This window comes from Quercus suber, unplaced genomic scaffold, assembly GCF_002906115.3.
Source record: "Quercus suber isolate HL8 unplaced genomic scaffold, Cork oak 2.0 scaffold_926, whole genome shotgun sequence".
NCBI lineage: Eukaryota > Viridiplantae > Streptophyta > Magnoliopsida > Fagales > Fagaceae > Quercus > Quercus suber.
The window spans coordinates 95811-116400 of NW_027070349.1; the positions used below are offsets into that span (position 1 = coordinate 95811).

At 31.6% G+C, this 20590-nt stretch overlaps 1 protein-coding gene across 3 annotated transcripts; it reads right to left on the minus strand.

Moving 5' to 3' along the window:
* Window positions 1–9778, minus strand: LOC112000223 (probable galactinol--sucrose galactosyltransferase 1). 3 transcript variants are annotated; one of them, XM_065768367.1, is made up of 15 exons: window positions 9322–9777; window positions 8422–8681; window positions 8231–8321; window positions 7795–7843; window positions 7599–7690; window positions 7367–7474; window positions 7134–7268; window positions 6636–7046; window positions 6394–6535; window positions 6230–6297; window positions 6010–6144; window positions 5656–5873; window positions 5277–5468; window positions 2819–2826; window positions 1–474 (listed from the first exon to the last, which is right to left on the minus strand). In XM_065768367.1, the coding sequence occupies exons 1-15, from the start codon at window positions 9510–9512 to the stop codon at window positions 232–234; spliced, it is 2343 nt and encodes a 780-aa protein (XP_065624439.1). In that variant the 5' UTR covers window positions 9513–9777; the 3' UTR covers window positions 1–231. The 3 variants fall into 3 exon arrangements, with proteins under 3 accessions (XP_065624439.1, XP_065624438.1, XP_023888085.2); XM_065768366.1 differs by lacking the exons at window positions 2819–2826; window positions 5277–5468 and having other exon boundaries at window positions 1–608; window positions 9322–9778; XM_024032317.2 differs by lacking the exons at window positions 1–474; window positions 2819–2826 and having other exon boundaries at window positions 4903–5468; window positions 9322–9776.
* Window positions 9779–20590: the final 10812 nt, after the last annotated feature.

Sequence of the window (20590 nt, forward strand, 5' to 3'; positions counted from 1 at the left end):
TTTGAGAGTTTGGACTCCTATCATTCTTTTCCAACGGGAGAAGTGAATAACATGCTTGTCTTTGGTACAAGATTTATCATTTATTTTGAACAATATGTTATACAAGGTAAAGCTACAACCACAAGATACCACCATGTTCTCCTAAAGACCTAGTGAGTCCCTCAAATGGTGAATGGACTCTTAAGGACAAAACTTAAATGCCCCTAATACTGCAGTACATAAATTTCAATTTTACAGCTCAATGGATATGTTCCAGAGGTACAACTCTTGCTCTGGAACTCTCAAAGAAATGGTGACCAAACCTGATCCTTCTTCATATTTGAATTCTATTTCCTGCAAATCAACTGTTATCCTCTTGGGTCTAGCTGATGAATAAGCTCCAAATAGGCCACACCCTCGAACTTTCAAGGCAACAATTGTATTTGTCTTAGAATCATAATTCATTTCTTTAATGGCTCCACCTGAATTGAACATCTTGATTAAACCTACGGCAGCAAATTTAACCCCATTGTGGAGTTCCTTAACGGGAACCACTGTGAAAACTTCATATTCTCGGGATTTTAGTGTGATTGGAATTGCTGCATCCTTTGGAAGATAAACTACTTCCCCTGCAATTAGGACCACAAAAATTTCATTAGAAGAATTAAACAGTAAACAGTTTTTTTTTTTTTTTTATTTATAATTTTTAAATATTACATAAATGTTATGTAGCATGGTGTATTGTGGCTAAATGCTAAACCATGCCTTATTAGGTTTGATTGTACGAATTACAAAATCAAGGATAAATATACATACCACCAAGATGGGAAAATATAACAGTATCCCCAGTCCATGTATCATCTGCAATTCTCGGCAAATAATCAACATCTTTAGCCCTAATCACCCCAGTAATAGTACCAGGATTTTCATTGTGGATAAGATTTGTCTTTCCAACCTTACACCAGCCAGCTCCCTGGCAGTTGAAGACTCCCACAACTCCATTAAACTCATTGAGATTCCAAATCTTTAGAAGACTGCACAATCAAGAGCTAAGTTAAACATAAATGGCCCTAAAACACACAGCATTTGTGGAAAGTGAATGACAGATTCTTATCGGGGTGGAAATTCTGTTAAGTCCAAAGGCCAATCATCATTGTTATCATTATTTACCTTTTTCCATCTCTCGCAGGATCAGAAAACAAGCAATCCCGTGTTGGTCTTCCTGGAAGTTTGGCTCTCAATATAGAACCATCAGGAAGTACAAGCTTCTTTAGGAGATTGAAGTCGTGGTGTCCAGGCTTGTCACTGCACCACCATATATATAGTAACCGAAATAATATATATATATATATATATATATTTTTTTTTCAGTTTTTAGTTTTTAATTTTTAGCAAAATAAACTATATCTAAACGCACACTTAGAATCTAGTTGTTATTTCTTGTGGTCTTCCTCAAGAAGATTGAAAATCCATATGTTTATTTTCAGGCAGAAACTGTTGCATCTGAGGGGAGGAATATAACAATGTGGCCACCAAGGCTTGGAATGCTCCAAGCTACTAATTATTCATTTGATGCATCCTTGAACTCTACTAGATCGGTATGTGCCAATGAATCCTACTTGAATGCTAGTATATTATATGTGAGGTGTATTTTATTAGTTTTCTCCAATATTTCAATAATTTTACCACTAAAAAGTTGTAATATTTAGTGTTTTATTTTATAAATAAATCAAAAATACAATAAGATCGAGGTGTAATAATTTGATCATACTATATGTGTTTAAAAATTTGAAAATTTCATGAGATTATGACTAATATAGATAAGCCTATTTCAAGCCTATTAAAAAAAAATGCAAATATCATTTTGATAAATAAAAATACAAATATCCTTCAATAACTATTTTTAAAAGCTAATTTGGACCACGCCACATCAACATTTGGTAAAAAATTTGTAAAATTTTTTGTGCATCTAGCATCACTCTTCTTTTAAATATGGCAAAAGGAAGCCATGGATTGAGAAAACATGAGATTTTTTTTTTTTTTGGTAATTTATTGTAATAAATAAGAGAGAGAACATTAAAACATACTATATTAATTAAGTAAGATGATTTTTTTGAACTGTTAAATTGCTTAGAGATCTATGATGGATAAAATGTGTAACTTTTGTTGGACCTTGTAGTAGCAAAAGTAACTAAATTTGTACAAGAATGCCATATTTCTAATCAATTTTTTATCATATAAATCTTGGAAAACTAATATCAAAATTTCATTATACTTAAATAATTAATGAACCACTTGAAATAATTAATATAAAAAATATATTTATCTATCATATTATTAGTCTTTTAATTACATAAAATAAATACTAAAATATTGGTTATATATATAATATCACTAAAAGAAGTTAAGAAGTCTAAATGGTTAGGACTAATTTTAGTAAATTCACAAATATTTAATTTTTATGGCTTTTTTATCAATTGTTATCAAAACGACTAAACATTCTAAATCAATTATTATTATTATATATAAAACTATTTTATCATATAAGGAAGAATTTCATATTTTTAATAAATTATTATAATTAATAATTAATATATATATATATATTTACTCCATTTGTTCATTTAATGAACTAATACTATGATGTAAATGCAAACTTTATTGAGGTGTAAACCTAAATAAAGAAAATCTCAAAGAATGTGCTACATAGTAGAACATCATACTCTCTCATATGAGGTCTCTGTTTTTATATATACATCAATTGAAAATTTTAATTATTTTTGTTTTTTTCCTTTTTATTGGGTTGATTGGGATTGAAGCTGGAAGTTTAGACAAATACATTTGGTCCTTCCAAATGGTAATAAAGTGGGCTATATCGACGGGTTTATGGCATAATAGGAGACATTGTAGGAATTACTTTCTCTCAGCTTCTCTGCTATTATATATATATATATATATATAATAACATGATTTCTTGTTTGAGTTTCATTATTTTGCGTACTAAAATATCCTCACACAAATTATTAAAATTTAAAAAATAACCCTATTTTTTAGTTAAATAATTAAAAAAAATTGAGAAACAAATAATTTTAAATTTAAAAACACAAAAAACACAAACCAGTTAAAAAAGAAATTTACCATTTTTTTTTCTAAGTTTGGCTTTCAGACTTTGATCAACTCTCACATACAAAAATATCCANATTTTGATTTAGTGATATAACATTTAAAAGTAAAATAGAGATAATGTCTGAATTTTTTGATATTTTTGTATGTGAGAGTTGATCAAAGTCTGAAAGCCAACTTAGAACAAAAAAATGGTAATTTCTTTTTTAAACTGGTTTGTGTTTTTTGTGTTTTTAAATTTAAATTTTTGTTCTCAATTTTTTTTAATTATTTAACTAAAAATAGGGTTATTTTTAAATTTTAATATTTGTGTGAGGATATTTTACTACGCAAAATAAATTATTTGTTTTTTTTTTTTTGTTGTTGTTGTTGTTGTTGTTGGATTTCTTTGATGTTAGAACCTGTTCTGTAATAGTCTGGGTTGCTCACTTCGATTAAAAATAAATAAATTCTTTACAAGTATTAGTACTACTGATTAAGGTAATAATATATCATAGAAAACTCTTTTAAGGGTATTCATCTAGAATCTAATTGTTGGTTCTTGTAGTCTTGCTCTCAGTACGTAACAATGAATTCATCAACTATCCCCTACACACTTATTATCTATTTCTTTATGATATTTGTTTAAAATTGAAAATACATTTTTTTTTTTTTTCAGTCAGAAATTGATGCATCTACGAGTACTATGGCAATGTTGCCGCCACCAAGGACAGGAACACTCCTAGCAAATCAGTTAGAGCCACCCCACATTACTCATTTGATGCTTTCTTGTATTCTACTAGCTCAGTATGTAACAATGAATTCACCAATTATCTCCGCAAACTTATGATCTATTCATTTTTGATATTTGTTTAAGATTGAAAATACACGTGTTTATTTTCAGGCAGAAACTTATGCATCTGCAGAGGGGACTATGCAATGTTGCCACCACCAATTACAGGAAGACTCCTAACAAATCAGTTGGAGCCACTCCCAGATTGCTTATTTGATGGTTCCTTGTATACTACCAGCCCAGTACGTACCCGCTACCCTTCCACACACTTAATTATCTAGTTATTTATGATATTTGTTCTGTTAATAATATCTAATTTGCTATTCTATTTAATTCAATTAGAATAAATTCGTTATAATTATTGGATCTACTGTTTAAGATGCTAATATAATGTAGAAAAAGATCATTTGAACTTATATGTGATCATTTTTATTTTTCAGGAACAATTTGGCCCTAATTTAATGGTGCAGTTGCCAAGAGACCAACCCGGTCAACCAGGTCCCCAACCTGGTCAACCAGGTCCTGCCCAAGTTCTTCACTATCCACATTATTATTACTCCCACAACATTCCTTATCCACCACCTAAATGATGCTTCAAGGACTAAGATGGTTTAAGTCTTTAGGATTAGCACATTTTACAAGCAGCTTATTTATCGCATTTTTTTAATTGAATTTGTAGCATCTATGGCATGATTTTATTTGGTTTTGTTTATTTCAAATTCTAATACTGGAATGATTTTATTTGGTATTATTAAATTTAAATTCTAATACTTTGAAGTTTTTTTTCTTGTGTGGTATAACTGGTTTATTTTTCAATTGTTTGATGCAACAACACTAATCATAATCAACCCCATGCATTATGCATTGTCCAAAAAAATTGACAAAACAAAGCTAGTGAGATTAATAGAATAACATCATTGGCATGGTTAGAGGTACAAATTTTGCTGCTAGACATACCCACCTAGTCTTATAAACCTGCTCAAAATTTGAGAGTTTGGACTCCTATCATTCTTTTCCAACGTGAGAAGTGAATAACATGCTTGTCTTTGGTACAAGATTTATCATTTATTTTGAACAATATGTTATACAAGGTAAAGCTACAACCACAAGATACCACCATGTTCTCCTAAAGACCTAGTGAGTCCCTCAAATGGTGAATGGACTCTTTAAGGACAAAACTTAAATACCCCTAATACTGCAGTACATAAATTTCAATTTTACAGCTCAATGGATATGTTCCAGAGGTACAACTCTTGCTCTGGAACTCTCAAAGAAATGGTGACCAAACCTGATCCTTCTTCATATCTGAATTCTATTTCCTGCAAATCAACTGTTATCCTCTTGGGTCTAGCTGATGAATAAGCTCCAAATAGGCCACACCCTTGAACTTTCAAGGCAACACTTGTATTTGTCTTAGAATCATAATTCATTTCTTTAATGGCTCCACCTGAATTGAACATCTTGATTAAACCTACGGCAGCAAATTTAACCCCATTGTGGAGTTCCTTAACGGGAACCACTGTGAAAACTTCGTATTCTCGGGATTTTAGTGTGATTGGAATTGCTGCATCCTTTGGAAGATAAACTACTTCCCCTGCAATTAGGACCACAAAAATTTCATTAGAAGAATTAAACAGTAAACAGTTTTTTTTTTTTTTTTATTTATAATTTTTAAATATTACATAAATGTTATGTAGCATGGTGTATTGTGGCTAAATGCTAAACCATGCCTTATTAGGTTTGATTGTACGAATTACAAAATCAAGGATAAATATACATACCACCAAGATGGGAAAATATAACAGTATCCCCAGTCCATGTATCATCTGCAATTCTCGGCAAATAATCAACATCTTTAGCCCTAATCACCCCAGTAATAGTACCAGGATTTTCATTGTGGATAAGATTTGTCTTTCCAACCTTACACCAGCCAGCTCCCTGGCAGTTGAAGACTCCCACAACTCCATTAAACTCATTGAGATTCCAAATCTTTAGAAGACTGCACAATCAAGAGCTAAGTTAAACATAAATGGCCCTAAAACACACAGCATTTGTGGAAAGTGAATGACAGATTCTTATCGGGGTGGAAATTCTGTTAAGTCCAAAGGCCAATCATCATTGTTATCATTATTTACCTTTTTCCATCTCTCGCAGGATCAGAAAACAAGCAATCCCGTGTTGGTCTTCCTGGAAGTTTGGCTCTCAATATAGAACCATCAGGAAGTACAAGCTTCTTTAGGAGATTGAAGTCGTGGTGTCCAGGCTTGTCACTGCACCACCATATATATATCTAATATGAGAAAACCTGTAGTTTCATGTTCAGAGCTAGCACAAGTTCATGAGCAAAGATCTTACCTGACATAAATAGCACATCCTCCCACAGCACGAGCTGCTCCATGATATTCAGCCATCGGATGTACACTCTATCATCCCAAACAATTTTAAAATTAGAATTTAACATATTGACCAGTAATCTACAAGTTCAAAGTAAAACCAAAAAATCCAATTTTTTAGCTTACATGGAACATGTCCCAATCTGGCTGCATAAATTCCCCAAGAAAAATGGTGTTATAAGCAACAGAAGCAATATGAATTGTGTGTGATGCTGGATCTCTTGGCCAGAAATCATCTGATGCCCTTATAACAGCTGATCGCTTTGCACTATACAGTACCAAAGGCAAAACAAATCAATATGGTTTGAAACTCTAGAGGAATGTTAATGTCAAGAAAAGGAAAAACAGGATTTCAAAAGAGTAACTACCTGTACAAACCATCTGTGTTGTGACTCATGCAAGAAATAATTCCATTGTCAGGGAAGTTTCTGGATATAGACGCCTCTAAGGCCTGATGGTATTTTCTAGCAAGTTTAACCCTCCCACCATGGCCTGCCCCAAGAGTTTCAAGGATGTTTTGAACATCAACTTTGACACCATCAATACCAGCTGATGCAAGATATGAGTGGAGTTCATTGTAGAAGTTGAAAACTTTTTCAGGGTTCACAAGGCCGAGCCCATTTGTTGTAATGCTTTTTAAAGCATGACAATCCTCATTTGATTGAACCCCGGGAGATGAAACAGGATAGGCCAACTTAGATTCATAATGTTCCATTTCAGTAACACCAGGTTTAACACCACCCCAATATCCTGTTATCGCATGCCATACATAGACATACCTGGAAATTCACAAAGAAAAGCATAAATTCCTTATCAAATAATAGATGCAACACTAAGATTTGAAACTCTAAATAAGAAAAACCTACTTTAGAGCATGCTGATCCTTGATTTCACCAACAATGTGGCAGAGTCCCAATGCAGGATCCTCTACCCTGTGACCCTCTTTACCATCTTTCTGAAATTTGTGGTTTTCTTTGATATGTGTCAACCTGTTTGCAAAGCTGAAGGACAAGAAAAACGCCAAAACAGCAACTATTGTTAGCCAAAGAAAGGAATGGTGGCAAAACAAACAGAAAAGTCTTTTGGATCAAGCACTCACTTGGCACTGTTATCAGCTTCGCATTTAATACCAGTCAGATCCATGCTAACTGATTGCCATCCATCATCAATTATAACAAACTTTGGAGGAATCCCACCCTTCTCTAAGCTGCAAAAGTTTTACTAATTAGCATCTTTTATAATGCCAGAACCATGTAATTTTTAGGAAAAATGTTAAATCACCACTAAGTTTACTACAAAACCAATGGCGAGAAAAGCTAGACAGAAGATACCTCTCTAAACCTTCCTTCACGCCTTCTGAAGTGACATCAGTATAGAAAGCATCCCATGTACACCAGCCAAACCAGTTCAACATGTCTGGCATCTGAACCATATAACATATAGAAATTAGAAGTTATGGAGTTAAAGTATGACAATGAACAAAAACGTACTTAAGCCAGAGGATACTCTGAAGGAGGGAAACTGTACCTTCTTTCTCTCACGATGACAAAATGTCTGTAAATGTTTCTCAACGGTCCTGTTCATAATGGAAATAAAACTAAAGTTCAGATATGTATAAGGAAATATCATTTTTGCTTCTCTAAGTCAAACACTATAATAAAACTTGTACAGATTAAATACATTTAAGAAGATAGGATCAAGAATTAATACATGAGGGTGATCAATTTCACATAGCATGTGATAAGAATCATAAGATTTAAACCTTTAAGTACTATATGAAACAAATATATATATATATATATAAGAATTTTACTTCTATGATTCTAAAGGAATTAATGTAAATGTGTTTTCAATTCTTTAATGACTTAGACTCGAAATTTCAAACTGGACACAGACAATGAATGGAAATTAAGGGATACTGGTATTGCCAATATATAAATGTGTATCAAAATTTAAGACTTACTTGACTGCATTTGTGATGACATCAAAGGGGTCTGGTCCAGCAGCCACAAAAACCAAATGACTCCCCTCGAAATCCTCAACAGCTGGATCTCCTGCAAAGAATTAAATTTTTTTTTTTTTCATATCCATTTCAAAGATAGCCTAAATGTCCATAAATTGATCAAACAAAAGCTAAAACGTTTCATTTCATACCACTTTCCAAGCAAATTTCCAACTCATTCTGCTCGTTTCCCTGAAGAACAGCCCTGAAATCACCTTCAAGAATTGGTAAGAAAACAACATATAAGGCAGATTGGTCCACGCCATCTTTGCTTCCTTGTTCAACATTAGAACCATCGCGTGCCTCAACAATCAAAAACTGGGTCTCAATGGGTATGTCTTGGCCACAATTACCCATCCTCTGTGTCATCCACCACATCTTGAAGCGAAAAACACACATAAACCGCAATCCCCTGCACAACCATTTGAATTCATTACAACATGTAAGGAAATAATCCAAATTTTGATCCTTACCCACATAGAACACTTACAGACCATCTTAAAAGAACCGCACAAATTATGACTTAGAAACTACTCCAAAAAATAGAAGTATGAAACAAGTCAACAACAAAATCCCAAAGCTGTAACATTACAAATTCTCTTATCAAAAGCTTGAAGTCCCCTGTATATTGAAAACTTCACATTATACTGTAACTAAAACAACAAAGAACATTTACCACATATAACACATTACAGACCACCTTAAAAACTCCTCACAAATTATGAATTGGATAAGTTAGATCAGAATTCCAAAAAATAAATTATACATATAAAAAAGTTTCATTAAATCCGCCAAACAAAAAAGGATTAGGATCAAACAACAAAATCCCAAAGCTTTAGGATTGCAAATCCTCTTATACAACAATGAAAACAAGCAAACTTGAACAAAAGATGTGCTAATAAAGAATATATATATATTTTTTAATTTATAACCAAGAATCAGAATAGTCATATTGTCATATTATCTGAGCACACAAACATACTCAGATAAATTCAATGAGAACCCCATAACAATGTTCAAAAAGAAATAAAAAAGAAGAGAGAGAAACATACTCAAGCTTCCCAATAGGAAAGACCCGGCGGCTTCCCATCTGATTGGATCTGACCCCAATGAATGCCCCATTCACCAATGCACCTCCTGTGGCTGCTGTCACCACAATGTTTTCATGCACTTCATGCAACACTTTGCTCCCCAACACCACCAAACTCCCATCAGCCACGCTTATCCCCGCCCCAACAGTCATCTTTTCTCTCTCTTTTCTCAACAATAACAATCAAGTCTTAATAAGTCTCAAAATTTTATGATCAACTATGAATTCTAGACAGATTAATAGAAGACTGAGCAACAAGCAGCTGGCTTGTTAAAATTATAATACCAACTATGGACCAAGTAAAACACAACAAAAGCAACACGAGACAATAACTATTAACTACAACGACAATTTAGGATGATAGATACGTGAAAGCAAGCTATGTAAGTGAGTAGGTGACACTTGGAGAAGTTCATCCATGTATAGTATTTATAGGTGACACAAATTTAACACATGAAGCCCATGTTGAAAGATCAAGGAGTCGGTTGCAAATGTGATTTTGCAAACTAGGGACTCCGTCTCCGTGGCTGACTCTGTGGGTGGGACCCACTTAAACAAAAAGCCCTTCCTCAGACAGCGTGTAAAAAAATATCTATTAGTAGATTACAACTTTTTTTTTTCACGGTCGTTGGAAAGTTTGGAATCTTTATTAAACTTTCAATGAATTCGTTGTAACATTCGGCGCGACACGTTTGTCGAAATCTAGCTCTGTTGTAAATACGTATGGCACCTTTGTGATAAAGTATGACATGTCAGAATGTGTCAGCTCTTTTTACAGACATCCATGTGATTGATTCGGCCATGCACCTACCAATAATGAATCATGACTCATCACAGGCCGTTGCTTTCGTGGACACCTTATCACCTACCTTTCATGCCAAATCAGGATAAGTTTTGTTTGTCATCTTTGAAATCCTAATATCACGTACACAATTTTATTTATTTATTTTTTTCGGTCATTGAATTAAAAGATTTACACCTTACAAAAAAATAAAATAAAATAATAATTAGTGTTTTAGTCCAATAATAAAACTAAAAAAAATCATGAAATGGGTACCATAATTTTGGAATACTATTGTTTTTATTTTTTTAATGATTGATTTAATATAAAAAGATGTAACCAAACTAATGTCTTTTTTTCTCTCCAAAAAAAAAAAAAACTATTGTCTTTTTTCGACGGACTCATCAAAGTGCGAATAAAGAAAAAAGGAAGGACGGATATAAGATAACTCACCAGGAACTTGTAGTTGGATACGACGAGTGACGGATACTTGAGTGAACGGGTTGTGCTCTGACAGACGTGACGGACTCGCTCTGACAAATCTCTTCCAGCAGCAAGTGGAGAAATGAGAGGCGGAGGCCTAATATTTATACTGAGAGTGCACGGAAGACGAAGCGACGCCTCGTTCCAAAACAACAGCCACTAACAAATTGACATTTGGCACAACGCATTAATGCACCAGCCCTGACTCAGCATTGTACGGATGAAAAATTACAGACAGGCTACCGAGTTTTAAATCCTTCACCCCATGGGTCCGTACATATGTGCTGACGGACCCATCGGGTGAGGGGCAGCTGAAAGGGGAAAAATCTCTTAAGCCCAAGTAGACGGATCCATCGTTTGCACGGCCCTATATGGACGGACCTATTGTGAACGGGCCGGACACAGACGGGCTGAATTATGCTGGCTAGATTGTCCATGGGCCTGTTGAGCCCCTAAGGAGGGATATTTTGGCCCATTCTCGTAAGAGCCCAAATAGAGTCCTTGCGCTAGTAGGACTTCGGAGATCTGGTATACTTGGTAAAAATCTTCCGCGTAAGGAGGAGACTTGTTCATCACGTTTTGGACTCCATAGGAAGAGTCCTATAAGGAAAAGACTTCCGCATCAAGGAAGGGATGTCAATCTCAAGCCACTATAAAAGCCCCAATACCCTCATAAGCCAAGGTACGCATAATTAACCCTCTCTAGCACTCTAGAGTTGTGAGCACTCTTTCTGACTTGACCTTCGGAGGGTATTTGGCCGGCACCACACCGGTGCTCTCTATTAGGTCCTCTTTTTTCTGTGCAGGTGTCGTCTCGAGGGTGCGAGCATTGTGCAACCCACTGTTGATATTTTCGGCATCATCATAATCTAAGGTAGTACGATTAGAAATCGTTTCACATTATTAATTTTACCAACTTATTTTACTATTCGATTTATTTTTGCTGTTATTCATAGGTCCTATTATACTTTTTGATACAATTTATAAGTCACACTGTAGTATTTCAACTAAGTTTTATCTTTATCTACAGTACTTTCAGTAAAAAATTTTCAGTTTTAACAAAATAAGTGAATCTCCAATAAACTTAGGATTTAGTTTAGGTTTTTTTTTGGGGGGGGGGGGGNTGTCTTTTTTTTTTTTAATTTATTAGTAAAAATATTTTTATTAATATTAATTACAAATATATATATATATATATAATCTCTGAATACTTATGAAAAAATTTGTACTTGTGTGTAAAATGTAAGTGAATGTGAATACAAAGAATGATTTGATATTATGAGTAATGGGTTTCCTCATTTTAACATTTGGGGATCCCCTTGGGGGGGGGGGGGTTGTGGAAGAAAATGATTCTTTTGATAGGTATGAAAAAAGCAACCCCTATTGAAAAACTAATTAGATATTTTTTTATACATCAAAGAATATATTAGATTTATTTGAAAAGTAGTTTGATTATTTGTTTATTTTTGTATGAGAGAGTTATTGGATGTATTAGATATTGGGATTTGGAGTTTAAGTATGAGAGGTTTATGTGTTAATTTGGGCATGTAAGAAGGTTTGTTCATGTTTGTGATAATCTATGAGTTTGGTAAAAGGTTAAGTAGTTGAGTGTACTTATAATTCATATATTGTTGATAGTAAACTTTGCTTGAGTTCATAAATGTAGGTTTGGTGTTAGTCAAATCACATTAAAGTGGAGTTAGGTGGAGTTAAACAGTAATATAGTAGCATCCAAATCCTAAAAATCTAAATTTATTTAGAGCTTTCACCTCAAAGAGTCAAAGGGTGCTAATATATTTAGCTTTTAGTACGTTAAAAAACTATTTTATTTATTAATACACATTTTATCAAATTTTTTAATTTTACATACAACTCATTAAAATAATATAAATAATTTAACATATTAATAAAAATCATTAAAATGAACATGAGAGAAAGGTAGGGAAGAGACTGGAGAAAGAAAATAAAAATCATTATTAAAAAAAGTTGCTACAGTGAACTCTTATATAAGAGTTCACTATAAGTGAATGTTAAAAAAATTTAGATATAGCATATTTGTATGTCACATAATTTTTTTTTAGTATGAAGTGCTAAAATAACATTTGAGTGATTTTACCACATTTATTGAATGTTCTTACATTGGGTCTCAAATGGATAAAGTGCCAAAAAATAACATCCATAAAAAATTAAATTAAATGAGGGAAGCAGCAGGCAAACACAGCAATTTGAAAACTGAAAATTATATATAGGGTCATGCTAAGGGCAATGATTAAAAATCCATTTTATGAAAGTTTTGATACTACTTTTATGAGAAATAGAAAAAGCTGTCATAAAATTAATTGTTTTTTTTTTCCCATAAAACTTTCTTTAAATAAATTGTTAACTATTATCTTAAGAGCATCCGTTAGCATTTCCCATATATATACCAAGCATATAAGTCATAATTTTTTTGATAAGCGAGTAAGCTATAATTTGATACCATATACACTTTAAGGACCTATTATGTAAAAGTGATTTTTTTAACTTTAGGAAGGACCACATGTCATAGGGATGAACTAAATTACCATTTTTTTCTTTGTCAAAAATTTAAAATTTTAGGTGCGCCATGGCCTCCTTGGTCCATAAATTATCCATTGAAAATGTTACAAATGGTTCTTGTTTTATACTAGTTAATTGCAAGTGGCAATTTGATTTTGTGAATGCACACGTTATATTTGGTGTAAAAAAAAATGTACATGTACTTTGCATCATCACTTCAAAGCATATGATAATTTGATATTATCAATCCTACTCATCCTATATAAATATTTAAACCCTTCATTTTCTTTATTACTTTTCAAGTTTCAACCAATTGCAAATGATTCAATTAAACTTCAAATTTGCTTCTACCATTTTTTTTTTTTTTATATATATATAGTAAAAGACAAATATAGTAAAGCAATGTTGAATGTCATTAAAATGTACATAACCGGTTTGAGTCATTGTAAGGTGGCGGCATTCAACACAATATAACATTTTGTGTCAACGTCGAGTTGGGTAGGCCTTTACTAGTTGAAGGAAGTTAAGTTTCTGTTTCTGTTTTTGTTTTTTTCGAACACTGAACTCATGAAATAATTGAAAAAAATCTTCATTTCAAAAACTATTCCTCACAAAAAGTAATAAATGGGCTTCAGTGTTTCACATAGACCCATGTGCCCCATTCCATTTTGAAATCCAGGAGTTTAGCCCAAAACTCCAAAAGCTCCAAACCCAAAAAGTGACACTGGATCCTATAAAGAGTTCTTTAAAGAAAGAATACACATGTAAATGGGAAGAGAATGCGACATTCAAGTGTCAGTGGTGTGGTTGATTATGGAATGAGTGGCTAATATAACATAGTTTGACTCAAATTCATAGGTTTACGATTTTTGATTAATTGATGTTTCTATCTATTATAGAATTGTGTTAACTAAAAGTGCCTGTTAATAACAACTTTATGTTATTTTTTTAGCAGTCTTATAGGCTGTAGGGTCAGCTTTATAGGGATAAAGATATATTAACATAGGTTGTAAAGCTAGTTTTATGTCTTTTTCGTCTTTTTCTTTCATTTATCTAATTTTTTTATTAAATCAGACCCACATTATTCCAACCTTAACAAGCACACATAGTACTTGTTAACATTTACATATATTATATTAATTTCTCAATCTGAATCACCCTAAAGTGTGCTCTCCCAACAGGATATAATGTCTCCACATATATAGCATATTGGCATCTTTTTTGTCTTTCTTCCTACAAGAGGACATTCACATGAGACATAAGATTCAGAGGAACAAGGGCAATAGGCATGTGGACTGTGGAGTGCGGACAGTTTGCCAGACAAAACACATGTGAAAGCACATCTATGATCCAAATTTGTTTTTCTTTTTAGGGTCTCGAGAGGGGAAGGATCCAAATGTGGTCTTACTCAAAATTGTGAGAGATTTTTATGATGAGGCGGACTCAATACTGTAGTAATAATTCAATTATTATTTTTAGAACTGCAAATGAGTCAAAAACATTTATAATATGTAGTTCTGACCCCCCCCCCCCCCCCCCCAACTAGTTAAATTGAATATTTGGTCTTCAACATTTAATTTTTTTTCTTTCTAAATTATCATTTTCTTTAAAATTTCACTTTAATCTCTATAATTTCAAAATTGTTTTCACAAGATTTTTTGTGCTATCTTATGTAATAAAAATACTTGCATCGCAAAGATATTTCATTTTACATCATGGCTTTTCGTCATCAAAGTGATATTGGTTTCTTGAATTTCATTTGCTATATTATTATTTTCCATTCATTAGCTGATGATAATAGCTTTTTTTTTTTTTTTTTTTTTTTAAATATTTTAAAATATAAAGAAAAAGTTCGAAACAAATGTTAAAATGTTTTTTTTTTTTGAGATAAAAAAAATGGTAAAATGTTGATGAGTAAATATACAGTCTACACAAACTTATTTATGTTTGATTACTTATTAAATAAACAAACTCAAGCTCAATTTTAAGGCTCGCTTATCAAAGCCAAGCTTGAGCAAGACAAAGCTCGTGAAACAGCCCATGAATAAGGCCAGTGACCAGGTTCATAAGTAAGCTTGATTTTACCAACATCTTTATATAAATCATTAGCTTAGATTGTAAATAGTCATAACCTTTTACAACTTTGAGTCTTTGACATGTAGACTTGGACTGCATTTCCTTTTAAGCCAGGTACTTATACTCGCTATTTGGTGCTTAATTGAATTTTTTTTATTAATTTAAAAGGAAAAAAAAAATTGATTCACAATCTAACCTATTAATTGAAGGAGATGTTTTTAATATTTTATGTTGTATTTTCTAGTGAAATTAGGCTTTTATTTCCCTTTTCCTAGTTGAATTAGGACTTTATTTGTTTTTCATTTCTTAAATAGAAGTAGGTTTATTATTTCTTTACCTAAAAGGAATAGGAGAAATAGTATTCCTATAAATACACTATATAAGGAGGTGGTGGATTATTATTATTATATGGTTATTAATAAAGGTTTTTTTTTTCCTACTAGTTCTACGATGTCCATTATATAATGATTATTCTTTATAATTAAGTTAAAGTACCAATAAGTTTCATCTTGATATAGGTAGGATTTGAACCCAAGTTACTTATTCCACAATAAAAAAAAAATTTACTAGTTGAAATAATTGTAACCATCTCAAATTTAAATTTAAATTTTGGAGAATTTTTCTAGTCGTAGGGGAGGGAATGACATCATTCCCTCTAATTTAGTTTATGTTTTTTTTTTTAAATAAAAAAATTAACGTTTTTGTGAAATTAAGAAATTAAAAAAATTAAGGCGTTATTTTGGTAAGTTGACGGCAACAACTAACATAATACTAACAGAAGATTCAATTAGGAATGAATGGAACTTAGAGGACTGAAGAAAAAAAAAATGAAACTTAGAAGGTAAGTTTTGCATTTTAGTCAAATAAAAAGTAATATATATATATATATATATATATAGAAATGGGTTCAAGTTACACCTGGTGTAACTTCATAAGAGTTACACCTTTTTTAAGCCGTAGATTTCTAAAAGATCAAACGGTTAAAAGAAAACACTATTGTTCATCATTATATCATTAATTACTTACCAAATTAATAGCATCCTCATTATCTCTTTCCTTATTAATTGCTAATTGTGTTTTTTTTCCTCTCTCTTTAGTCCTTATTAAGTCCTTTCACTGTAATCTTTTCTTTTTTTTCCCTTCTCCTGCAATTCATCCACGTCAACCCAACAAAAGATAAAGTAAAAAACAACATTGCTCGAGAATATTTTTTCTCCTTTGCATGGCTGCTGCCTCCTCCTTCTCTAAGCTATCTATCTTCGCTCTACGCCACGGACCAATTCTCTACCACGTGCACATGTTGGAGGGTCAAGCCAAACAAAGCATCCACAAGTATCATCTTGCAAACAAAAAAGAGATTAAACATAATTAATACTTAAATAACAAAGAGACAGAGAGATATTATTTTCAGATTCAATTAGTTTGGGCACAATAAATTCTACAAATTGTTAATAAAAATAACATTATGTTTTTTTTTTTTTGAGGGGGAATAACATTATGTTATTCTAATAACAACTTGACATGTAGATCATTATGAAAAAAAATAATAGAAAATGCTATTAGATTGGCACAATACCTAATATTTTTCCCACACCCAAAACCTCCTCCGGGGCGTAGCTATGTGTAAGGGTGGGGGCCGTGCGCCCCCCCCCCCCCCCAAATTTTGAATTTAAAAATATATATATATATATATATTATTTTAATGTTTTCTAAATTTAGTCTATAAAATAAGAGTTGGTCCTCCCAAATATTTGATTTAGTCCAATGATTAATTGGTTTAATAGTTATAGAGACATAACATTATTTTTCGCAATTCTATTTTTTGTAAAATGTGATCTTATATCTGTTAAATATTTGATAAAGTTTGGCACCAAAAATGTTTGAATCTATATCTTTTTTAACCCGTCATGTGGCAATTAACAAGTCATTGACTCATTAAAAAAATATTATTACTAAAACTACACATGAAATGTCTCTTTAGTTTCCACATAGAGTTAGAGCAAGATAACTTCAAATATGTTTGGAGCTTAACTTCTTCCTCCAAGTTTTAAATCATTTATGTTTTTGAAAATTTTATTAGTTCAATTGAAAGATTATTCGTTCCTCAAAAGAAAATTGAAAGATTATTTTATTAACTTTAGTATAAAATTTGATATTTGTATAAAAAAAAATGAAACTTTTTAAGAATTTCACTATAAAAATGGTAAAAATGAATTTTATTTTATGAAAGATTGCTATCAAACATAATTGTGATTGAAAATACTAAGTTTTTTTTTTTTTTTTTTTTGGCGTATGTATATATATAACTTATCAAATAAAAAAAATGTGTATATAATTAAAAAAAAAAAAAACATTTGTATATATGTGGCCCCCAAACAAAAATTCTTGGCTCTGCCCTTGCCGCCTCCCTATGTTTTCACTAGTCCATGATGTTTTCACTGGTGCAATTTTTCCACAGTGACAAAACTGCATCCAAGGACTTCCAAGTGCATGTGATGAAGTTGAAGAAGACGTGGTTGAGGGCTGATGGTGTTGGTGCAGTATATCCATATAATCTGAAGAAAATGGCACAAAGAAATGCTATTATAGGCCTTGGAAAGAGGTGGACTTGTTTCATTCAGTGCTTAAGATACGCACTTGTGATATATTAGAAACGTTTGATGAATTGGAGGAGAAGGAAAATAAAAAAGATTGCAGTGAAAAGACTTAATAAAGACTAAAGAGAGAGAAAAAAAAACACAATTAGCAATTAATAAGGAAAAGATAACGAGGATGCTATTAATTTAGTAAGTAATTAATGATATAATGATAAATAATAGTGTTTTCTTTTAACCGTTGGATATTTAGAAATCTACGGGTTAAAAAAGTGTAACTCTTATTGAGTTACACCAGTGTAACTTGAATCCATCTCATATATATATATATATCAAATAATATTCTCAAGGTGTAATATTACAATAAGAAAAAGCATTGATGAAATAAATAGATATAGCANTTAGTTTATGTTTTTTTTTTTTTAATAAAAAAATTAACGTTTTTGTGAAATTAAAAAAAAAAAAAAAAGGCATTGTTTCGGTAAGTTGACGGCAACAATTAACAGAATACTAATGGAAGATTCAATTAGGAATGAATGAAACTTAAAGGACTAAAAAAAAAAATTGAAACATAGAAGATAGGTTTTGCATTTTGGTCAAATAAAAAGCAATATATATATATATATATCAAATAATATGCTCAAGGCGTAATATTACAATAAGAATATAGCATTGATGAAATAAATAGATATAGCAAATACAAATATCAGTTGAGAAAGGAAAATAATTAAACCTCCAGTTTTTCCAGAAGCTTAACCAATGCCTGAATATCTGCACCATTTTCTATAACAGAAAGTTCTAAATCACCTCCATCATCTTTGTCATCAGCAAGTGAAAGAGAAGCATAACCTGATCTCACTGAACTCCGTGCATCCGATGCTTTACTGTCCTTGGCCTGGTTTGTCACAGAGGGCACCCATATTGCTAATCCAACAGCGCCCTAATTGCAAAATTCACAGGAACAGTGGGTAAAATTCAAGCATTATAAAATTGTAGACATCCGTATTACAATAATACTCAAACTCGAAGTAATGAAAATCTATTCATCAAAAACAATAAAGCAACAATAGAGCCTGAATCCCAATATTGCGGAAAGATATGGAGAATTCTGTATCTTCATATAAGAAGGAGAAGAAGATTTCCATTTCAAGCAACCAGAGCTTTGCATAATATTATCTTCATATGGCTGTTATGCCATCCGTTACTGTTTCAGAAACTGGAGCAGCTGCAAGAATTAAAGGAGTACTTTTGGAGAATTTATTACACTATGCTTTGAAAGATCAATGCATTTTTCTCAGGCCGAAAGTGTTGGGGACAGAAATCTATTTCCAATAGGCCGGCCCAACAAAATTTGGAACTTAAGGCAAAAAATTTATATGGGTCTCTTTATATGTAAATATTAATTAAATAAAATTATATAATACTAATTAAATTAAGACTAATTTGATTAAATACAAAAATTGATGAATAATACTAACTAAAATAAGATTAATTTCATATAGAGGATTGAACGTCATAGCTAAACCATAATTAAATAAAAAAACTAAATATATATATATTTTAAATTACTTTTACTTGAATATATGACTATACATAATTAAGTACAATTGTAATATAAATTTTATAATTTTATATATTCTTTTTAAGAGAAAGAGATAGATTTTATTTGGTGTGTGGCTTTGTAAGAGATTAGTTTACAAAAAATAAGGTCTCAAACTATCAGAGAAGATTAGTCATCACTGATGATCTATCACACTTGCAGCATTTTTTTTTTGAAATATTTTTAGGGTTTCAATTGGTTTAAATTTCTAACGATCTCCTATCTTAGAAGCCTTGTTAGAAATGAAAAAAAAAAAAAAAAAGTACTAAAGATACGAAAAATGTTCATAATATAATGTGATAATGACTATAATTGATGAATTTCAACAACTTAAGTTATTTGTGTTTGAATTATTTTTTCATGTGATTGGTGACATGTCAGTTAAATTTATTAGGGGTGTGCATGGGTCGGATTGGGTCAGGTTGAGGGGATTTTTTGACCCAACCCACCATGGTGGGTCAAAAAAAATTCGATCCAACCCAACCCATCACATAAGTCCAACCCAACCCACATGGGTCGGGTTGAACCTATGGGTTTGACAAATTATTATTATTATTATTAAATTTATTAAATATATTATTATTAGTATATATTATATATTTTTTAAAAATATATAATATTATTATTAGTATATTATATATATATATATATATATAANAAGACGTGGTTGAGGGCTGATGGTGTTGGTGCAGTATATCCATATAATCTGAAGAAAATGGCACAAAGAAATGCTATTATAGGCCTTGGAAAGAGGTGGACTTGTTTCATTCAGTGCTTAAGATACGCACTTGTGATATATTAGAAACGTTTGATGAATTGGAGGAGAAGGAAAATAAAAAAGATTGCAGTGAAAAGACTTAATAAAGACTAAAGAGAGAGAAAAAAAAAACACAATTAGCAATTAATAAGGAAAAAGATAACGAGGATGCTATTAATTTAGTAAGTAATTAATGATATAATGATAAATAATAGTGTTTTCTTTTAACCGTTGGATATTTTAGAAATCTACGGGTTAAAAAAGGTGTAACTCTTATTGAGTTACACCAGGTGTAACTTGAATCCATCTCATATATATATATATATCAAATAATATTCTCAAGGTGTAATATTACAATAAGAAAAAGCATTGATGAAATAAATAGATATAGCAAATACAAAT

Coding starts and splice junctions, on each gene's coding strand:
- LOC112000223 (XM_065768367.1), bottom strand. CDS start 9,512: ATGACTGTTGGGGCGGGGATAAGCGTGGCTGATGGGAGTTTGGTGGTG. Junction 6,145..6,229: donor GGATGTGCTATTTATGTCAG/GTAAGATCTTTG, acceptor ATGGTGGTGCAG/TGACAAGCCTGGACACCACG. Junction 5,874..6,009: donor CCTGCGAGAGATGGAAAAAG/GTAAATAATGAT, acceptor TTGATTGTGCAG/TCTTCTAAAGATTTGGAATC.